This window comes from Garra rufa, chromosome 22 (genome assembly GCF_049309525.1).
Source record: "Garra rufa chromosome 22, GarRuf1.0, whole genome shotgun sequence".
In the NCBI taxonomy this organism is placed as follows: domain Eukaryota; kingdom Metazoa; phylum Chordata; class Actinopteri; order Cypriniformes; family Cyprinidae; genus Garra; species Garra rufa.
In genome coordinates, this window is record NC_133382.1 from 1,193,177 (window position 1) to 1,216,322 (window position 23,146).

At 35.7% G+C, this 23,146-nt stretch overlaps 1 protein-coding gene across 1 annotated transcript in view; it reads left to right on the forward strand.

Moving 5' to 3' along the window:
• LOC141298473 (cilia- and flagella-associated protein 337) overlaps positions 1-22,697 on the forward strand; it is a 35,332-nt gene extending 12,635 nt beyond the window's left edge. Inside the window, exons 11-20 of the mRNA XM_073828988.1 lie at positions 74-238; positions 2,740-2,889; positions 3,124-3,308; positions 6,402-6,541; positions 7,994-8,142; positions 8,228-8,445; positions 16,157-16,302; positions 19,710-19,822; positions 19,924-20,049; positions 22,560-22,697. Coding sequence (XP_073685089.1) covers positions 74-238; positions 2,740-2,889; positions 3,124-3,308; positions 6,402-6,541; positions 7,994-8,142; positions 8,228-8,445; positions 16,157-16,302; positions 19,710-19,822; positions 19,924-20,049; positions 22,560-22,697 — 1,530 coding nt within the window. The remainder of the gene's footprint in view (positions 1-73; positions 239-2,739; positions 2,890-3,123; positions 3,309-6,401; positions 6,542-7,993; positions 8,143-8,227; positions 8,446-16,156; positions 16,303-19,709; positions 19,823-19,923; positions 20,050-22,559) is intronic.
• The last annotated feature ends 449 nt before the right edge of the window (positions 22,698-23,146 follow it).

The following is a 23,146-nucleotide window of genomic DNA, read 5'->3' on the forward strand; positions in this document are numbered from 1 at the left end:
GTTGGTGTTTGGGTTGGTTTGATTGACGGTTTGTGGAGTAAAAATTGTAGGTTCTTATTTTAACGTGGTCTAGGTAATCACAGCCTGCGCTGACTCCACACTGACGCTGTGGGATGTGAAGGCAGGCATTAAGAGGATGGAGATAAGGAACGCTCATGGAAAAGAGGAGGTTTCCTGTATGGCACTAGACATACATCAGCGCAGACTGATCTCTGCTGCCACCAATGGCACTATCAAGGCAAGTGTAAGAGTTAATTTAGGTTTGGGTACAAGTCTGATGCATTAATAATCGCAGAGTCTCTTTAAAGGGGTCATCAGATGCAAAAATAACTTTTCCATGTTGTTTGAACATTAATGTGTGTTGTCAGTTTGTGAACACAACCACCCTACAATGATAAAAATCCACCTAGTGGTATTTTTTTAATCTTTAAAAGTATTATCTCCTTTTTAAAATCAGGTCATTCTCAGCTTCTCGTGGGTGTGGCTACACACAGACAGAGGCCCCTCCCATAACAGTTGATTGACATGAGCGCCTTACCTTAGCCCCGCCCTCACCGAGCTCAAACAGTCCGAATATGATCGCCATTGGCAAGAATGTCTCCGATTGAGGTGCTCTGTTGTTGGATGTAATAATGAACACAGCAGTCATCATTTACTCCCGACATCTGAGCCGCTGAAGACACAGAGGATTAACGTTACTTTCGTTTATGAAAGGAAATTGCCGATCCCAATCTATATATTTATCTATGTTCTTGTGAATCATTCGTGATGCAGATTTACCCACAGCAGAAGTGAGAATAAGGGTTTATTTATGCATCTTTGCAAACAGCCTTTCTTAATAATGTGCTTGTTGGCAAGTTTCACCACTAAACATGGCTAAATGGGGCTAAAGTAAACATTACAGCTTGTAATCCCTCAGCAGAGAGGGGCGGGGCGAGCAGAGCTCATTTGCATTTAAAGGAACATGCAATAAAATGAGTTGAGTTTTTGCAAAGCGGATTTTGACAAGGTAAAAGGGTGTTTTTTACACTACTATTGAGAATTTTTAACCAAAGTATATTATAGACTTTTCATTAAGACCCTAAAGAATCATATGAACTTATGTAAAATGGGCATCTGATGACCCCTTTAAGGTGAGTCATTTTTGTGGGCAGCTATTTCAGTCATGCAAGTACAGCTGCTATCTCTTTGAATGGGGAAGCATTGATTTCTTCAAAGCTGATCAAAATTCTTCAAATTTTTTTAAAGGCTTCTCTTCTGCTCACCAAGCTTACATTTATTTGATTCAAACTACAGCCAAAACAGTACAAGTTGGAAATATTTTTACTATTTAAAATACCTGCTTTTTATTTGAATATATTTTAAAATGTAATTTATTTCTGTAATGCGCAGCTGAATTTTCAGCATCATTACTCCAGTCTTCAGATCACATGATCCTTCAGAAATCATTCTAATATGCTGATTTGCTGCTCAAGAAACATTTCTTCTTATTATCAATAATTAAAACAGTTGAGTATATTTTTATTTCAGGGTTCTAAGCTTTTGTAACATTATATACTATACCATTCAAAAGCTTGGAGTCAGTATCTTTTTTATTATTTAGCAAGGATGCTTTAAATTGATCTAAAGTGATGATAAAGATATTTATAACATTATGAAAGTTTTAGATAAATGCTTTTCTTCTGAACTTTTTTATTCATCAAAGAAACCTGAATAAATTCTACTTTTTTCAATATAATAATAATAATAAATATTTGTTGAGCAGCAAATCAGTATATTAGAATTATTTCTGAAGGATCATGTGACACTGAAGACTGCAGTAATGATGCTGAAAATTTAGCTTTGAAATCACAGGAATATTTTTTTTAAAAATATATTCAATAGAAAACTGCTATTTTAAATAGTAAAAATATTTCAAAGTGTTACAGTTTTTGCTGTATTTTGAATCAAATAAATGCAGGCTTGGTGAGGCAGAAGAGACATCTTTAAAAACATTAAAAATCTTACTGTTCAAAAATGTTTGTCTGGTAGTGTATTTAAATGAATTAATACAATTTTGCTTTACTTTTGTTTTTTTAAACACAAAGGCATAATATTTTCATATTTATTTTAAAAATAAGAATTCATATTTAGTTATTTAATTAAGTAATATTTTGCTTTTTAAACTAAAGCATAATATAATACTATTATATGAATACATATAAAAATGAATATTTCATTATTTATTAAAAAATAATAATATTCTATTTTTTTATTTTAAATTTTTAATTTAAAAGTTTAAACTGTATTTAAAACTGAAAAAAAATCTGCTCAGCTGTTTTCAACATAATATTATTAATAATAATAATAATAAATGTTTTTTTGAGCCGCAAATCTGAATATCTGAACAAATTACATTTGAAAAATTCAAATAGAAAGCAGTTATTTTAAATAGTAAAAATATTTCAAAATTTTACTGAATTTTACTTGGTGAGCAGAAGAGACTTATTTCAAATACATTAAAATGTTCGACTAGTGTGATTCCCACAGCATTTCATTCTGTGTCCTCTTCATTTTCAGATGCATCTGCAACACCAAAGAATGACGACATAATCAATATTGTCCTGTTTCTCCTTTGAAAATATATTGATATTTCTGCACGTGCAATTAATCTGTGTTGATTTAAATTGAGAACTGCTGCTAATTGGCCATTTTATTGCTATGACTTCTGTCAGTAACAAGTACACTCTCATGCCATAGGTGTGGAACTTACTGAATGGCCTCAATCTTCATAAACTCGAAACCGTCTCCAGCGCAGAGGTCACCGGGGTCATCTGTCACCATGACAACCAGCTTCTCGCCACAGGCTGGAGTCGACTGATCTCTCGGTACAGCATTGCGTTTTCAGACGTAAGGGCCGCTTTGTGTCTCATCATACACACTTTAATGCCTACTTAAAAGCAAAATGGGCTCTTAGCCAGAATACACACATTATGTGCATTTTTCATAGTTCTCTTCAATTGGGTGTGTGCTTTTGTGGTCATACCTAGAGACGTCTATGACAACAAAGTGGGTTTTAATGGCGGTCTGACACAGCAGAACCAGAGATCTCAGACATTTACTCAAGTGTATCTGTGAGTACAGGACATTTATGTGAAAGCAGACCTGTCCTGGAAGTCTGGCCGTCAGCACAGGGAGGATATCCTGGCCATGGATTACTGTCCATGTCTGGAACTGCTGGCTACTGGGAGCTACGATGGAGAGATCATTATATGGAGCATGGCTCTACAGAAGCCCATCACACGACTGCAGACAAACCAGCAAGAGACGTTAGTATGAATAGAGAACTTCACTTCCAGAACAAAAATGTACAGATAATGTACTCACCCCCTTGTCACCCCCATGTTCATGTCTTTTTTCTTTGTTTTTTGAGGAGAATATTTCAGGATTTCTCTCCATATAGTGGACTTCAATGGTGCCCCAGAGTTTGAACTTCCAAAATGCAGTTTAAATGCAGCTTCAAAAGACTCTTAACCAGTGTTTCCCAACCTTTTTTCTGCTGCGGCACAGTTTTGATAAGTAAAAAATCCAACGGCACACCACTAAGCACTAAAAAAAAAGAAGAAGAAGAAGATTTTTCTTTTATTTTTCTTTTCAATTCGCCATCAGAGTTGGTATTTTGGCTTTATATATGTGACCCTGGACCACAAAACCAGTCATAAGGTTAAATTTTACAAAACTGATGTATCACATGAAAGCTCAATAAATGAAGCTTTCTATTGATATATGGTTTGTTAGGATAGGACAATATTTGGCCGAGATACATCTATTTGAAAATCTGGAATCTGAGGGTGCAAAAAAATCTAAATACTGAGAAAATCACCTTTAAAGTTGTCCAAATTAAGTTCTTAACAATGCATATTACTAATCAAAAATTACATTTTGATAGGTTTATAGTAGGAATTTTACAAAAAATCTTCATGGAACATGATGTTTACTTAATTTCCTAATGATTTTTGGCATAAAAGAAAAATCAATAATTTTGACCCATGCAATGTATTTTTGGCTATTGCTACAAATATACCCAAGCGACTTAAGACTGGTTTTGTGCTCCAGGGTCACATATGATCGGATATTTGCACTTAACATCTATTGAAAATCATGCTTAATTTTTTTTTGACGAGCAAATGATGGATGTATGTTTTGTCTGTAATTAGAATGGCCGCATCTGAGGCAGTAAATTAATCGCATTAGGTTTTAAAGGTTTACAGGTTATAAAGTTTATTGTAGGGATGCACCGAAATGAAAATTCTTGGCCGAAACCGAAAACGAGGAAACCAAGGCTGAAAACCGAAAGACCGAATGAAATTATGCCAATTATTAGTACCACTGCATTTATGGCTATGACTGTGTACTAACCTTACTAAAATCAAGGCATTGCAATTGCATAAATTAATATTAAAGTTTGAAAGAATAAATCAATTACAAATTATGAAAATATTTATTTAGCACATTGCAACAATGCACAGTATAAAATAAAATTCAAACACACCTGACAACCTGCCCGGTCTTATATAGCGAAACGATCGGTTATTTAAAATAAAAATTACAATTTGTATACTTTTTAGTCTCAAACGCTCGTTTTGGCTCTGTGTGTACTCTGTGCATTCTGGTTCAAAACAGTTAGGGTAATCACATTTTCTCATCCAACTTTCCAATCATCCTACATCGCTGCAGAAGTACCGACCCAGTGTTTACAAAGTGAACGAGCGAAGAAAATCAAACACCCTTTACAAAAAAAGGTAAAACAGTGATGTAGGATGATTTGGAGGTTGGAGGAGAAAATGAGATAGGAGTTTGTTGACATACCCTCACTGTTTTGAGCTAGACAGTTCATGCAGAGCTAGACAAGACCAGGGTTTGAGGTTAAAAAGTGTACAAACTGTCAATGTTTTTAGAAAATAACCAATCATTTCGCTAGATAAGACCTTTGTTCCTCGGCTGGAATTGTTTAGAGCCTTTTGAAGCTGCATTTTGGAAGGTCAAACTCTATAGAAGTCCATTATATGGAGAGAAATCCTGAAATGTTTTCCTCAAAAATCAAGAACATCTTGGATGACAGTGGGGTGATCATTAATTTACATTCTCTGTAAATTTTTGTTCTGGAAGTGAACTTCTCCTTTAAGTACACACATGTGCTCCTAGACTATTTTTGGAAAATAAGTATTCAGCAGCTTGCTAGCCAATCATAAGACAATTTACATAACATAAATCTTGCAAAAATGGCCCGTTTGGTTTTAAGGGTCAGAGAGAGGGTGGAAAATAAATGGAAAACAAATTGTTTCTGGATAAGAAAGCATAACTAACCACATAAGTGGACTTCAGTAGGGAATACAGTATGAATAAATGTAAAAAAAAGTGTACAATAAGGCCTCTATAAATATCCCTGCAATATATATATAATGTTTTGAAACTAATGTTGCATGATTATCAGTAAAATGTCCATGTGCTGAGACCTGAGAGTTGTTTCAAATCATGCACAGCGAGAGAAAAATGCAGAAAATGATTGTGGCCATCAATTGGTTTTGCACTATTAAAAACAAAGATTGTAGGAAAATGCTATTACAGTCATTCTACTTGTTTAAAACAATTTGTTACTTGCTGTTTCTTCATTATTTTTTACATTTTCACTGCAAAAAATGCTTTTCTTACTTAGATTTTTGCTGTGTTTCAAGCCAAAATATCTACAAATTAAAAAAAAAATCAGTCTAGACAAGTAAAAATTATTTTCTTTCCTTAAGTGTGTTTGAGCTGTTTTCTTGAAATAAATTATTTTTCTTACCCTACTGGCAGATTATTTGTGCTTGTTCTAAGCAAAAATCACTTAATTTTGACTTTTTGAAGAAAATAGTTTTTACTTGTCTAGAAAATCCTTTTTGATTTAAGAAATTTTAGATATTTTGGCTGAAAACAAGACAAATAATCTAAATAAGACAATTTTTTTGCAGTGCTGCCATTTCTAAGTGCTAACTGTTTGAAATAACATTCTACACCAATTTTTTCAGTGTAGGATCCAAGTGGAAACCCAACACAGTGCAAAAATTATATTGCAAAAGTAAAGAAAATTGGTCTTAAATATCACATTTCATTAAAATTGTGATAAAATCCATATGCCAAACAATTTGGTATATTATTTACATGACATGTCTGAAAATGTTTTGATTTCTGAATGTCTCCTAATAATAATTCACTTGCTATCCTAACAAGACTTATTTCTTTACTTGATTTCGTCATCTGATTATTTACATTTAACAGTCCTGCATCATTTTTGGATTCTGAACCACTAAGACAGGTTCTGTTTTCTCTACGTTAGTTGATGTAGTGAAATACTGTATAAATGAGATGTGCTTCTGTGTGTGTAGAGATCATCTGCCTGTTCATAGACTGCTGTTCTTGCAAAGACGAGCCCAGCAGAGTCATTTGAGAAGCGGCGCCGTGTTAATCAGTTCACAGGCTGGATTTGTCCGCTGGTGGAGCGTCTGTGGGCCCAGACACAACCTTGGTAAACATAATAACTGAGAGCAACTGATGACAACTTAACATCACAAACACTGTAATATAGAGCTGTATAAATTGAGGACTGATTTTAATTGCACTCTTCTTTAAAAACCATAATATGTACCATACACTGCTGAAAAAGTCTGGAATAATTAAGATTTTTAATGTTTTTAAGAAGTCTCTTCTGCTTACCATAGCTGCATATTGTTACTATTATAAAGTCTGCAATCTGCAAAATGTTAATTATTTTAGCAAAATAAGAAGAATCATACAAAATGCATGTTATTGTTTATTTAGTACTGACCTAAAAATATATTTTACATAGATGTTGTTTACATATAGTCCACAAGAGAAAATAATTGTTGAATTTATAAAATGTTTACCTCCCCTTGAAAAATCCTTCAGCTCCCATAAATTCTTTGGTTTTCCAGCATTTTTGTGTATTTGAACCCTTTCCGACAATGACTGTATGATTTTGAGATCCATCTTTTCACACTGAGGACAACTGAGGGACTCATATGCAACTATTACAGAAGATTCAAACACTCACTGATGCTCCAGAAGGAAACAACATGACTTAAGAGCTGAGCACAACTTTTGAACACAATGGGGATGTGTACATTTTTCTTATTTTGCCTAAATATAATGTTTTATTCATTTAGTACTGCCCTTTAGAAGCTACAGAAGATACTAACATGTTTTCAAGAAGTCAAAATAAGTTAAATTTACCCTGAACTTTACATTCCAAAAGTTTTCACCCCCGGCTCTTAATGCACGTTTTTTCCTTCTGGAGCATCAGTGAGTGTTTGAACCTTCTGTGATAATTGTATATGAGTCCCTCAGTTGTCCTTAATGTGGAAAAATGGATCTCAAAATCATACAGTCATTTTCAGAAAGGGTTCAGATACACAAAAATGATGGAAAACCAAAGAATTTGTGGGAGCTGAAAGATTTTTCTGAAGAACAGCAGACAGTTTAACTGTTGAGGACAAACAAGAGACTCATGAACAACTGTCACTAAACAAAAAAACACAGCTGTGGATCATTCAGGAAACAACACAGTATTAAGAGTCAAGAGGATGTAAACTTTTTATAAATTCAAGTAGTATTTTCTGTTGTGGACTATATGTAAACATTGTTTATGTGAAATATCTTATTCAGGTCAGTACTAAATAAACAATAACATGCATTTTATATGATCCCTCTTTGATTGGTCAAATAATTAACATTTTGCAGATTCTGAAAGGGGGATGTAAACTTTTGACCTCAACTGTAGAGCTGTTAATCACAAAATTCCTTGCTTCATGGAGCCACGGACGCTCAACAATAGCTGAAAAATCTTGTTTCAATCTGATCGTCTGGCTTCCAATCAGTTTCTCGCTGCACAGATGTTTCTCAGATGAAACGCACAAAGCAGTTGATTAATGATTTGTTTTGCCAATCATTTCTGATGCAGGACAGTTCTATGCGCCTGATGGATCTAATGAGAGAGTGATGGGTTTAAGCACAGATCAGGAGAATAGTCTACTTGTCACTGGAGACACAGCCGGATTCATCAAAGTCTGGGACATCTCACAGTATGCCCTAAACGCTGTGGATATGGAGGTATAGAAAAGATTCTCAGTTTACCTTTTTGAGCTCAGTATCTCAGTATCAATTTGATAACATGGAGAATGTGTCTCTCTCTTAGTCTGGAGAAGATCTGCCTCAACTGATGCACTCTTGGAGGGGCCATGAGAGAGCGATAGTGAGCAGCGAGGTTTTGGTGTACGAATCTCAACTCTTCATTCTGAGCGCGTCTTTGGATCGCAAAGCCTGTCTCTGGACCACTCAAGGAGGTTGTGTGGGCTGTTTTGGACAGGAACAGCAATGGGATTTGAAAAATCCAGACACTTATCAAACCAACAGGTATAATGCCGTGAGCATTCTCTTGGTGCACTTCCTCTGATCTTTTAATTTCTTGTGAAGGAGACAATAGGCCCCATGTATTCAAACAGTATCCCAGAAAGGCTGACCTTTGCCCTGGCTGGCATCCATCTGCGCTAGTTTCGAAAGAAAGATTTCCAATGCTTATTAACAAATTCATTCTTAAAAGGTGCATTTACTTATCAGGGTCAGATGACTTGTTTACAAAGTGCTGAATACTTAAAACTTTTTTTTATAGATTTGATACTGGTTTACGTATTTTCCAAAATAAAGAAGTGCAAGTGCTGTGAGGTTTCACCACTTATGCATTAGCAAATGCCACACGCATAGCCATTTTTGTAAATTTGTAGAAGAATCATGTACCTTTTAGTTTAAAGGTAGGGTTGCTGATTTCGAAGAGGCTACCAATAGCAAGCGTTTTACTTTTTTACTTAACTACCTAGTATATATGTACTAAATTGCATAAAAGATAAAATTTATAATACATTTAAGTTGAAAGTTTAAATAATTTTTTCTTATCCAGATACAAGGGTGTTTGGGTATTTATGTAAGCCCTTTCCACCAAGAATTCTGCAAGAATAAAAAAGGTAATTGCGACTTTTTATTTCACAATTCTGACATTTTTTTCTCAGAATTGCGTGATAAACTTGAAGTTATGAAATCAGAATTGTAAAATATAAACTCGTAATTCTGACTTTTATCTCAGAATTGTGAGTTTATATAATTGTGAAAACATATCAGTCATTTATTTCCCTCAAAATTGGACTTTATTAACTTACAATTGCGAGTTTATATCTCAGGATTCTGAGAAAATTTAATTGTGAGAAACTCGCATTTGTGAGAAAAAAAGTCAGAATTGTGAGAAAAAAGGTCAATTGTGAGATACAAACTCGCAAATCAGTTTTTATCACAGCTTTAACTTTATAACTTGCAATTGTGAGTTAGTATTTACAAAAAAGTCAGAAATGCGAGATACAAACTCACCTTTGTGAGAAAAAAGTCAGAATTGTTAATTTTTATCTTTTATCAATTTCACAGTTCTGACTTTTTAACTTGTAGTTGAGAGTTAATATCTCACAATTATGAGAAAAAAAATCAGAATTGCAAGAAAAAAGTCAGTGCATTTGTGAAAAGTCAGAATTGTGAGTTTTGATCTCGCAATTTTTACTTTATTTCTCACAATTGCAAGAAAAAAGTCAGAATTGTGAGTTCATATCTTGCAATTGTGAGTTTATATCTCAAAGTTCTGACTTTTTAACTTGCATTATAAAGTTAATATCTCACAATTATGAGAAAAAGTCAGAAATGTCAGAAATCGCATTTGTGAGAAAAAAAGTAAATTGTGAGTTATCTCACAGTTAGAAAAAAAGTCAGAATTGTAAGACAAAAAGTCAGAATTGCATAATTGATTACCTGCTCTTATCTTCATCAGTGAACGCAGTCTAAAGCATCTTGCAAAAGTTGTGGCATTAGTTCTGCAACTAATTCTCCAGAAATGCAAGAAGTTAGTTAGTCAGCTCAAATCCCAGGCCAGATGTGAGTCTAACAGCTGGTGTATCTGTAGAATATTTGATCAGTGTCCACATATGGCACATATGGCAGGGCAGGTCTGGAACTGAACTCACTGAGAGTCTTTAGCAAATAAACCCCCAATGTGAAAGTAGTCAGTGGTCAGATATATCTGCCGTTTAAGCATTTGGCAGAAGCGGCAGCAACGTGTTGAAAGGTAAAAAGGTCCAGAGAGACCGTTCATATGGTTATTATTTCTGGAGTTGCCTGAAAATATCTAGTGCTTATGGAAATGCAGGGGAAATGGGACATCTGTCAAAGTGTCTAGTCATGGTGAGGAGTCTCTCCACACACTTCCTCCCCTGAATCACTAGACCACTTCAATCTGTTAGACCTGCTTTGGGCTCAATCCATCACATATACAGACAATCATACAGCTTCTGTCTTAAAGACACAGTTCACACATGCATAAAATTTACAATTCTGTTATTAATGATTTACCATCACAGATAATACTGAAATAAGCACTGCCCTCTTGATATGGCAGGTTTGCATGATGGACAGCAAGATTCTCTGCCAATTACAATGAGTTATTTCACTGTATTTCTCACACAGATGGCATTAGAAGACTTGAGTCATTTTGGGGTTTTTTTCTTACAAAACAAACCCATAAAATCTCAAAATGAATTGTGACTCTCATATTATTTTACTTAATTAAACAAGTTGGCGCACACATTCAGCAATGACTTAAAGGATTACTCCACTTCCAGAATAAAAATTTCCTGATAATTTACTCACCCTCTTGTCATCCAAGATATTCAACCATTAAGAATTTAAGTTTTTTGAGGCAAACATTCCAGGATTTTTCTCCATATAGTGGACTTCAATGGTGCTCAACAGATCGAAGGTTAAAAAAGCAGTTTTAAGGCAGCTTCAAAGGACAAAAAAAGGACAAAAAAAATAAGATTTAGTTTCTTATTTAGAGTATCAGTTAGTTAAAATACTGAAAAAGAAGACTGTTGGTAACGTTGGACTTTCATTGTCTGAATAAAAAATACTGAGATGTTTCTCAAATTATCTTTTATGTTCCATAGTTTATGTTAGAGTTAGACCACTGTAGTCTAAATGTTTGTGTGTAATACATTTTATGCTGAATCAAATAAAATGTTTCTTTCTAAAACTACTATTTGTAATATAGTTCATACTTTCTCATTTAACACAATAATGCTTTAAAAAAAATTTGTGTAATTTTAGAGCCAAATTTAAATTGCGATTAATTAGATTAAATTTTTTTATTGACTGACAGCCCTATATAAAATATAAACGAAACACTGTCAAAATATATAATAAGCTATATCATAAGCAATCACTTTGGCATAAATGCACAGTATTCATTATTTCCATCTTGGATATACCTCCAAGATGGCGGCGCATGCACACGCAGCGGCTTCTCTCTCTCCCGACCAAACAGTGTTTTCGTGTTTTTCGTTCTGTAAACCGCCGGTGGCGGACTTTGTGTTTATATCAATGACGCTTGGTGCCGCGATGCTGTTGTAGTCTGCAAATACTGCTCACCAGTGTTGGAATTTATGGTTATTAAGTGCCGGCCGTTCTACCTACCGAGGGAATATACAGCTATACTGCTGTGTGCTGTGTACATCCCTCCCACCTCCAACAACTACAGGAGCGAGGCACTAAATGGACTGTACCAGCACATCAGTGAGCAGCAAACAGCTCACCCTGATGCTTTTCTCATCGTGGCTGGGGATTTCAATCAAGCAGACTTAAAGAGTGTGTTTCCAAAAATACAGCAACACATTGACTTTCCAACATGGGGAAATAACACACTGGACCTTGTTTACACCACCCAGAGAGGAGCTTACAAAGCTTTCCTCTGATCACATCACTGTTATGCTAATGCCCTCTTACAGACCGCTCGTTAAAGTCACCAAACCGATTTGTAAGCAGATACAAGTGTGGCCAGAGGGGTCTTCAGAGGCTTTACAGGACTGCTTTAACACCACAGACTGGAATATGTTTAAGCAGGCTGCCACTTACAACAACACCACTGACCTCCAGGAGTACATAGAGACTGTTACAGCCTACATTAACAAATGCACTGAGGATGTAACAGTCACCAAAACCATCACTGTCCGTGCCAACCAAAAGCCATGGATGACAGGGGAGGTCTACAGGCTGCTGAAAGCTCGGAACGCTGCCTTCAGAGCTGGAGACGAGGGGAGTCTGAAGACAGCTAGGGCCAACCTGTCCCGTGGCATCAGAGAGGCTAAGAGACAGTACTCCAGAGGAATATCTCGTCGCTTCAATGACAGCAGAGTAGGGCTGTAACGTCCCAGTCGATTAGTCGATTAATTGGTCGATACGGTCTGGTTCGACCAAAATTCTGATTGGTCGATTTTTTGCCGCGCTCATTTCATCAGTTTGGCCGTGCTTATTTCATCAGGTGGAAAGCACTAATTGCTAATGGGGGTGTTTTCAGAGCACCCCTGTTTCACAGGTAACAGTCTGTTTTCAGAACACCCCCATTGTTTTCACTTTTTTGGATTAGCCCAACCCACTGGAGAAGAGAGACAGATAAGTAGGCTTTTGGGGCCGTTCACATGTAGCGTCTTTTGCACGATCAAGTTCGTTATTTCAAATGTAGATGCGCGTCTTGCGCGCGCATAATGGAAGCGACGCGCTCGTTTTTTCCGCTTCATCAGCTTCCTCACGTTTTTCCGTTACATTGAAACCTCAGCAGAAACAGCTCATCATTGTGGTCCAAGGATTTTCTGAACTTTATGATTTGTCAAGCCTCCATTATTTTGACGCTAATAGAAGCAACAATGCATGAGACGCATATACGCTTGGAGCTAGAGCGCAGCTGATGGTTGCTTAGAAACGGCAGACGCTTCCGGAGAGCAAGCGCCCGAGCGCTTTGTTGACAAGGAAGAAAGCATCACGCCTAGCGTTTTCCACGCATTTTTAGGCGCGACATGTGAACGGCCCCTCATCCAAACGGAAAAATAATATCACGGAAGGAATTGTTAAGTCTATTCGTGTCTCAGCCGCGTAGCTGAGCTCTAATGTCCAGCCTCGCTCTGTGCGAGCTGCGCAGAGCGGCTGAAATGATAGTGTCTGACAGTTATACTTATAACATATGACAAAAATAATTTTCTAAATTATGTTGCACATTCCTCAAAAGTTCTTGTGATATCACTAGTTGACAACATAGTACTGTTTTCAGAAATCACAGGCTATGATATTGCGCAGGTGCACGTGATGCACCGCTGTCAGAGACGACAGACTCGTGTGTCACTCATTTCAGGACAAAATAATTAGGTCAAAAATGATTAAATATACTGCAAAAAGCCTATAAGTTTTTTATGTTTATTTATAATTAATTTAGGCAGACAACAAGGCTACCAAGTACTGAGCACAGTACGTATCTAATTAATGTAATGTACGTTTTTTTTTCCTTCACAACGTCATTTTTAGTCGATTTTTAGTCGAAAGTTTCTGGACTTCAGTCGACCAAGATTTTCTTTGGTTGATTACAGCCCTACAGCAGAGACACACGGAGCCTGTGGCGGGGCATACAGACCATCACGGATTACAAGGCAAGCCCCCTCCACAGACCTGTGACAGCACCATCTCCCTGCTGAACGAGCTGAACACCTTCTTCGCTCGCTTTGAAGTGCAAAACAGCACCACAGCACAGAAGACCCCACCCCCTCCTGGTGACCAGGTGATAACTTTGTCCCCAGACAGTGTGAGGAGATCCCTCAGCAGGATCAACGCTCGCAAAGCTCCGGGTCCTGACAACATTCCTGGTCGTGTACTGAGAGACTGTGCAGTGGAACTCACTGATGTCTTCACAGACATCTTTAACATCTCACTCTCCCAGGCTGTTGTCCCCACCTGTTTCAAAGCCACCACGATCATTCCGGTACCAAAAAAGTCATCTCCCTCCTGCTTTAATGACTACCGTCCAGTTGCACTTACCCCCATCCTCATGAAGTGCTTTGAACGGCTAGTCATGCAGCACATTAAGTCTGTCCTTCCCCCCTCACTGGACCCCTTCCAGTTTGCATATCGGCCCAACCGCTCGACCGATGATGCCATCTCCACTGCACTCCACTCAGCACTCACACATCTGGACAAAAAAGACTCATATGTCCGAATGCAGTTCAGCATTTAACACTATAATCCCCCAACAGCTCACACAAAAACTGGTCCAGATGGGGCTCAGCACCTCACTGTGTAACTGGCTCTTGGATTTCCTCACAGGAAGACCACAAGCAGTACCGGTCGGCAGTAACACATCCAGCACTATCACTCTGAACACAGGGGCACCTCAGGGATGTGTGCTGAGCCCCCTCCTCTTCACTCTGCTGACCCATGACTGCACTCCGTCACACAGCTCCAACCTGTTCATTAAGTTTGCGGATGACACGACTGTGGTGGGTCTCATTAGCAACAGGGATGAGACAAACTACAGAAGCGAGGTGAGCTGCCTGGCCACGTGGTGCGGAGACAACAATCTCTCTTTGAATGTAGAGAAGACAAAGGAGATTGTTGTTGACTTCAGAAGAGCGCACACTCAGCACGCTCCTCTGACCATCAACGGTGCGTCTGTGGAGAGAGTGAGCAGCACCAAGTTCCTGGGTGTGCACATCACTGAGGATCTCTCCTGGACGAACAACACCACTGCACTGGCCAAGAAAGCACAGCAGCGTCTCTACTTCCTCCGCAAACTAAGAAGAGCAAGAGCACCAGCCCCCATCATGTACACATTCTACAGAGGAACCATCGAGAGCATCCTGTCGAGCTGCATCACTGTGTGGTTTGGAGCCTGCAATGCGTCCTGCCAAAAAACTCTCCAACGCATAGTCAGAGCAGCTGAGAGGATCATTGGTGTCCCTCTCCCCTCCCTCCAAGACATCTACAGCACACGTCTCACCAAAAAAGCCCTCTGCATAGCAGCCGATCCCACCCACTCAATGCAAAGCTTCTTCAGCCTGCTGCCGTCAGGGAGGAGACTGCGGAGTCTTCAGGCCAGGACCAGCAGACTGAAGGACAGCTTCATCCATCAGGCTGTCAGGAAGCTCAACTCTCTCCCTGCTCTGCCTCCACTCCCCTTACTCCCCTCTTCTGCCTCACAAACTTTCTGAACTCTGACACACACACACACACACACACACACACACACACACACACACACACACACACACACACACACACACACACACACACACACACACACACACACACTGACCTGCACCAGTCACTTTGTGCAGCATTGGTCTGCCAACTACCTCACACTGCTCACAAGACTGTTACAAGACTGCTCTGACATTTTTACACACTTACAAGCTCTGTTGCACTATATTGTTTACATGGTTTGCACTCTCTACCATGTGCCCTTACTTGTATAATGTATTTTTCATTTTATATATTATATGTTTATTTGTATTTATTCATATTTTTTAAATTCTACCTTTGTATTTAATGTTACTGTTTGTATTTAATGTTACTTTTTGTGTTTAATGTTACTTGTATGCACCATGGGTCTGAGAGTAACGCAATTTCAATTCTCTGTATGTCCTGTACATGTGGCAGAATTGACAATAAAGTTGACTTTGACTTTGACTCTGAAATGGCAAGCCTGAAAAACAGCACTACTTGTTGACTTTAAACATGCAAAGCTCACATTTATTTCATTAGACACTACTTTTGAAGTTTAAGGGTCACATTTCTGAATTTTAAGTCCTCAAATTTAAGACATCTTAAAATGATAATGAAGATGTTTGTTATACCATTTAAACATTTTTATGACCTTAAATTTAATCTGAACTTAATTTGAGACTTTAAGGATCCCTCTGCTTTCATTTTGTGGAAACAGCAGCTCAGATTGAAAGTTATTTTCCTTTCCTTTCAAACTTTTCCTTTTGTGTTCTGCAAAGAAACAACATGAATTTTGAAGAGACAAAATTATATATATATATATTTTTTTTTTTTTTGTGTAGATGCATTCATCCACTTACAGCTGGTTAATGTTTGATAGCATTATGCGACCACATGTCATGACATGGATGTGCACATCCTCACTGACCTCATCTGGAATTTGTGTGTTTTTGTTAATCATTGATGCTTAACGATGATACATTAACATCCCCCACAGAGAACGTACCAGTCCAATTAAAGAAGAGGAGAAGGAGAGGACAGAGGACAGCCAATCACGTGTCAGCGCTGGGAGTTTTATCTGCTGGGGTGAAAGTTCAGAAGTCACTGGGACAAGCTTTAGTGCGGGCAATAGTCAACAAACAGGTGGACTGAAACACACACACACGCACACAAAAACACACGCACAGGTTCCTTTAGCGAACAGTATGACCTCTAATATTTACACTGACCACTGACCAATCATGTGTTTAGTATGATTTTTTTTTTTTTTTTTTTTTTTTAGAAATATATATTTTTTTTAATCAAGGTTGCATAAAATTGATCAAAAGTGGCGGTGAAAGCATTTATAATGTTCTAAAAGATTGTATTTCAAATGAATGCTGTTCTTTTAAATGTTCTATTCATCTGTGAATCCTGAAAAATAAAATGTATGATGCTGTCCACAAAAATATTGGGCAGCACAAATGTTTTCAACATTGCTAATAATCATAAATGTTTGTTGAGCAGCAAATCAGCAAATCATGTACCACAAATCATTTGCTTTAGATCGGAACTTTGCGTATCGCAAAACATTTGATTAATATTGGGATTTGAGGACGTTGTTATTGATTTAGATCAGAACAGTTTTGTGAATCATTTCACAAATTGAATGATTCAAATCAAATGATTCACAGTAAGCGAAGTTCCGATCAGTCCAAAGTCAAATGATCTCTAATTATGGTTCGCAATTTGGTTTGCATTTGTAAGAAATATAGTCTGCCTCGACCCAGATTCCACTCCGCAATATATGTTTATTTATGCTTATTTCCCAAAATGGCTGAATTATTATAGAGTAGAAGTCAGTCAACGGTTTAGACCATTTGGGATAATCTCATCCCGAGCAAAAGGTGACCAATTGTAGAATGGGAATGGGTGTGAGACACTGAGAACCATCTCAGACAAAGGAGTGTCAGAACTTAAATAACATACAGACCACAGCTGTTACGACAGGAGCAACTTCATTTACATTAGGATAGTAAACTGGAATGCTATAAAATGTTTGAGCTAAGGATGTTCTGGTTTCATTCCGACTCCGTTGAACCCAAGGTACAACATGTACTTTGTCACTGCTATTTTGCAATAAACATCTTCATCGAGATCTTCAATGTCCTCATCACTTTTTCTTACACATTTTAATAGCAGGTTTTCATTTATCTATTTTTCTTTCTTTTTTTTTTTTAAAAGAGACATTGTTAAGTAAGATCTCTGATTGAAGTCCTTAAAAATCAAAAAAGAATTTAATTTTGCATTATCTGTACAAACCCAGATATATTCACATCGAAAACAGCTATTTTAAATTGCAATAATATTTCCAAATTTTTACAGTATTTTTAAAAATATGTGACCCTGGACCACAAAACCAGTCATAAGGTTAAATTTGACAAAACTGAGATGTATACATCACATGAAAGCTCAATAAATAAACTTTCTATTGATGTATGGTTTGTTAGGATAGGACAATATTTGGCCGAGATACATCTGTTTGAAAATCTGGAATCTGAGGGTGGAAAAAAATCAAAATACTGAGAAAATCACCTTTAAAGTTGTCCAAATTAAGTTCTTAACAATGCATATTACTAATTAAAAATTACATTTTGATATATTTATAGTAGGAATTTTACAAAAAAATCTTCATGGAACATGATCTTTACTTAATTTCCTAATGATTTTTGGCGTAAAAGAAAAATCAATAATTTTGACCCATGCAATGTATTTTTGGCTATTGCTACAAATATACCCCAGCGACTTAAGACTGGTTTTGTGGTCCAGGGTCACACATAAATGCAGCTTTGGTGAGCAGAAGAGAAAGACTTCCTTCAAAATATAAAAACATCTTAATCAGTACATTTGCACTCAATTCTCATAACAAGCCAAAAAACAAAACCCTTCAGTGTAGAGGCACTACTTGAAAAGCTGTGATTGTACTGACTGTAAAAGAGTGAGTGTTCGGCTCAGACCGACAGGATCTGGCAGTTTGCTGAGCTCACTTTCCTCAGCTCCGGCTCCCGGCCTGCTTTAAGTCCTCGTTATGCCAAAACAAGCGATTAACCGAGCCTCCTGACAGAGCTGGGTGTGTTACTCGGATCCTGCAGCTGTCTAGACGCTCGTCAGAGAATTAGACGTCTGCTCACGGTATCTTCTTGAGCACTGATTTATCCAAGCAGCTGCTCTGGGGATTCTGGAAAAACATAAAGGACATAAATTCACCCTTTTTGTGTGTGGATGAACAAATCTCTTTTGTTTATCAAAATCACTTTGGAATTAATGTTTTCATGATGTCAAAAATTACTTACAAATATTTTAATGTTTAAAATGTTTTCGATCTTTATATACACAGTGCCACTCAAAAGTTTGGGATCAGTAAGACTTGTAATGTTTTTTTAAAGAAGACTCTTATGCTCTTCAAGGCTGCATATATTTGATCTAAAACTCAGTAAAAAAACAGTAATATTGCAAAATGTTATTACAATATAAAATAATGTTTTTTATTATAATATAGTTTAAAATATAATTTATTTCTGTGATGCAAAGCTGAATTTTTATTAGCTGTTACTCCAGGCATCAGTGTCACATGATCCTTTTAGAAATCATTCTAATATGCTGATTTATTATTAGAATAATCAATGTTGGAAACTGATATTTTTTGGAACCTTTGATAATTTCTTCAGGATTCTTTGATGAATAAGTTACAAAGAATAGCATTTATTCAAAATATAAATCATTTCTAACAATGTAAATCTATGCCATCACTTTTTATTAATTGAACACATCCTTGGTGAATAAAAGTATTCATTTCTTTCAAAAAAGAAAGAATGCAAATCTACTGACCACAAACTTTTGAACAGTAGTGTATATTGTTGGAAAACCTTTCTATTTTAAATAAATAAAGTTCTTTTTAACCTTTTATTGATCAAAGAATGCTTAAAAAAATATCACAGGTTCTAAAAAAATATGTGGCAGCACAACTTTCCAACATTGATAATTCTAATAATAAATCAGAATATTAGAATGATTTCTGAAGGGTCATGAGACACTGAAGACTGGAGTAATGATGCTGAAAATATAGCTTTGTATCCCAGGAATAAATAACATTTTAAAATATATTCACATAGAAAACAGTTATTTTAAATTGCAATAATATTTCACAATATTACAGTTTTTTTATATATATTTTTTATCAAATAAAGGCAGACTTGATGAGCTTAAGAAACGTCTTTAAAAACCATTAAAAATCCCAAACTTTTGATCTGTAGTGTATATAAATATAAATAGTTTGAATAAACAAAAACAAATAGAAATGATAAAATCACAACAAAAGTACTAAAAAATGTAACTCGAATTAAAGAAAAAATGTATATAAATGTATAAAAGTATATAAAAAAAATTCAAAGTAATAAAACTAATAGTTCTGGTTCAGAAAGATGTCACATTACAGAATTTAAATGCATTAAATGATCAATTTAATTAATGTGTTAATATGTAATATTAATAATGTCTATTTCTCATTTCAGAATTAGCTCTAGATCTACAGAGACTCCATACGGCTCTGGAAACCCCAGAATCTGAGTGCATGTCTGACCGCAGCAGCTCTTTGGAAAAGTTCCCACTGCCAAAATACAGTAAGGTAAGTCAAGACATTGACATTTTAGTTCTGTTTATATGCTAAAACTAAAGTACTTGACTGTTTGTGAAGGATTTCTCTACACGGTCTTCACTGTGTCTCAGGTTCTCTCTGGAGATCATGTGGAGATGAAGATGAGTGCACCACAACGCAGGCCACGAGGTATTGGCCGTGAAAAGATCTGTCGCTTTGGGAACGAGTTCATGCCGTTTCAGCTTCTGGAGCTGCCGGTTAGTCAGTCTTTCCTTAAATGTTTAGTATGGCACAATCATTGGTGTTAACATGAGCATGACTTTGTTTTGAAATGGTGTGGACGGGTCAGTTGTTATGACATAGACACGCAAATTTTGATGTCATGAATAAGCAAACACTCAACTCATGGTTATTGATGAAAATGAAGTTATGCATGGATATTTTAACTCTATTATTGTTTTGAATAAATAGCCTATTAATTTTTTTAATCAAAAGTTTTTTAATGTCTCTTCTGCTCCCCAAGCCTGCATGTATTTGATCCAAACGTACAGCAAAAACAGTAAAATATTTTTACTATTTAACATAACTGTTTTCTATTTGAATGTGTTTTAAAATGTAATTTATTTGTGATCAAAGCTGAATTTTTTGTATCATTACTTTAGTCTTCGGTGTCACATGATCCTTCAGAAATCATTCTGATTTGCTTTTATTATGCTGAAAACAGCTGAGTATATTTTTTTCAGGTTTCTTTGATGAATAGAAAGCTCAGAAGAACAGCATTTATCTGAAATAGAAATCTTTTATAACATTATAAATGTCTTCATTATCTCTTTTGATCAATTTAAAGCATCCTTGCTAAATGAAAGTATCAATTTCTATAATTTCTTTCCCAAAAATTATACTGACTTGAAGCTTTTGAATGGAGAATACTGTAGAACACTACAAAAGCTTTTTATTTCAGATAAATGCTGATCTTTGGATCTTTCTATTCATCAAAGAATTCTGAAAAAAAAAAAATTATAGTTAAAATACATTTTTTACAGTGATATATATTTTTAAAGAAATTAAAGAAATAAATATATTTATATACTTTTAATTAATATAATAAAAAATCATATTTAAATATATAAATATATTTATTAAATATATATTGTTTTAAATATTGATATAGTAATAATAATAAATGTTTGTTGAGCAGCAAATCAGCATATTAGATTAATTTCTGAAGGATCATGTAAGACGGAAGACTGGAGTAATGATGCTAAAAATTCAGCTTTGATCTCAGAAATAAATTACATTTTAAAATAAAAAAGCAGTTATTTTAAATCGTAAAAATATTTCACAATATTACTGTTTTTTCAAATAAATGCAGCCTTGGTAAGCAGAAGACAATTCTTTAAAAAAACATTAAAAATGTTACTGTTAAAAAACTTTTGACTGGTAGTGTAAATAAAGTAATCTATCAATAAAATTCATATATATTTAATATTGTTATTAATAAAGTAGTCAAACTTAATTAAAATACTACAAAATTATATTTTTTAATATTTATGTTTTGCTCTTTTTTCTCTTAACTTGTTTTGGTTTGTTTCCCAGTTTCTGCTCATATAAAATAAAATTAAATACTAAAACATAAATAAATAAATAAAAACAAGCATAAGTATATCAGAAATAATAGAGGTATCTTATATATCTATCTATGAGCAAAAGTTTTTAAAAAGTTTTTTTTTAATAACAAATGTAAAATTGTATATAAAACACCAAAATAAAATCAATATAAAATAGTTTAAAAACAAAATTTAGAAAACCTATTGGAGATGCTTTTATTTTACAAAGTGATGGGTAAAAACTGGCCATGCTGAAATGTGGTGAAGATATGTCCACACTGCAAAAAATGCTTTCCTTACTTAGATTATCTGTCTTGTTTCCAGCCAAAATATCTAAAAATTCTTAAATCAAGAAGGATTTTCTAGACAAGTAAAAATTGTCAGAATTAAGTGCATTTATGTTTGAAACAAGCAAAATATATAAAAACAACAAGCAAAAATTGCTTACCCCATTAACAGATTATTTTGCTTGTTCTAAGCAAAAACTCGCTTAATTTTGACTTGTTTTTTCTGAAAACAAGACCATGTTCACTCGTCTAGAAAATCCTTCTTGATTTAAGAATTTTTAGATATTTTGGCTGGAAACAAAGACAAAAAAAAAATCTAAGTAAGAAAAGCATTTTTTGCAGTGAACATACCTGTGGCTGCATGATACTGGGCACTGATTGAAAGCTCTGTGAAACCAGAAGAAGAGAAAAACAAAGACACCACCCAGTATTTTTACCCCTTGTGTGATGAGAACAGCACAGAATTTTGCGTTCAGCGTTTGTTGTGTGTTTGTTTCCATGAACGCCTCAACACACTGAAGTTTTGCTTGGCTAGTGAAGCCTTTGCTGAGGTGGAATGAAAATACTCAAAGGGATTTTCTCTGTAAAATGTTCAAGCAAACGCTGGCTGGAAATTAAATGACAAATGAGTGACAGAGGATGGCGAGTTTATGGTGAGAGAGCGCAGATGCATCGGCGTGTGCCAGAACGGGATACTGACTGTAACGGCACGTTTAAGGGAGCGAGACATTGTTATGGCAACCACATCACACACATTTCAGCGTCTCAACCACAGTGGAAAACAGAGCTTTGAGCATTTATATCTGTATTTATTAACATGTTCACCACAGTCATGTGAGAACTGTGAGATAAAATATGTGTAACTCTTTCTAGGATATCAGTGAGCTGAAAGATGTGCCTTTGAAGCCTTGGAAACTAAAGATACGGCAGATTTCCTCCAGAGGAACAGAAGTGAGCTCTGGCTTGCTCTCATCTGAAGATTCTCTGCATTTTGAAACACTGGATGACTAGACAACACGTATAATGGAGGTCACAGGGTTTATTTTTTGACACAGGTCAGTGACTATACACTGTTTTGCACCTCCTGCTTTTGTGGCGTCATTGTTGAGCCACATCAGTGTTTGTATACAGTACACTATGTATAATTTATTAGAATTTAGAGGAAAAATATTTGTGAAATATAAGTGCAAGCAGCTATATGGGGCCAAGCCCATTTCAAGGTCTCCATAACCTCAAAATGTTAATAAAAATACTTTGTTTTTTAAAGTTTTGAATAGTTCTGTAGTTCTCTATAGCTTTTATAAAGCATAGTTCATTATTCCATCCTTCTGTCTATTTTGCAAACTGCTTATCCACATGGTTTATTGCTCTATTAAAAAAATTTGGGTATGATGGTTCAGCCGATCGACAAAAATCGACATCCTCAGATTCGGCATGACCCAAGAAATCCACAGATTTCA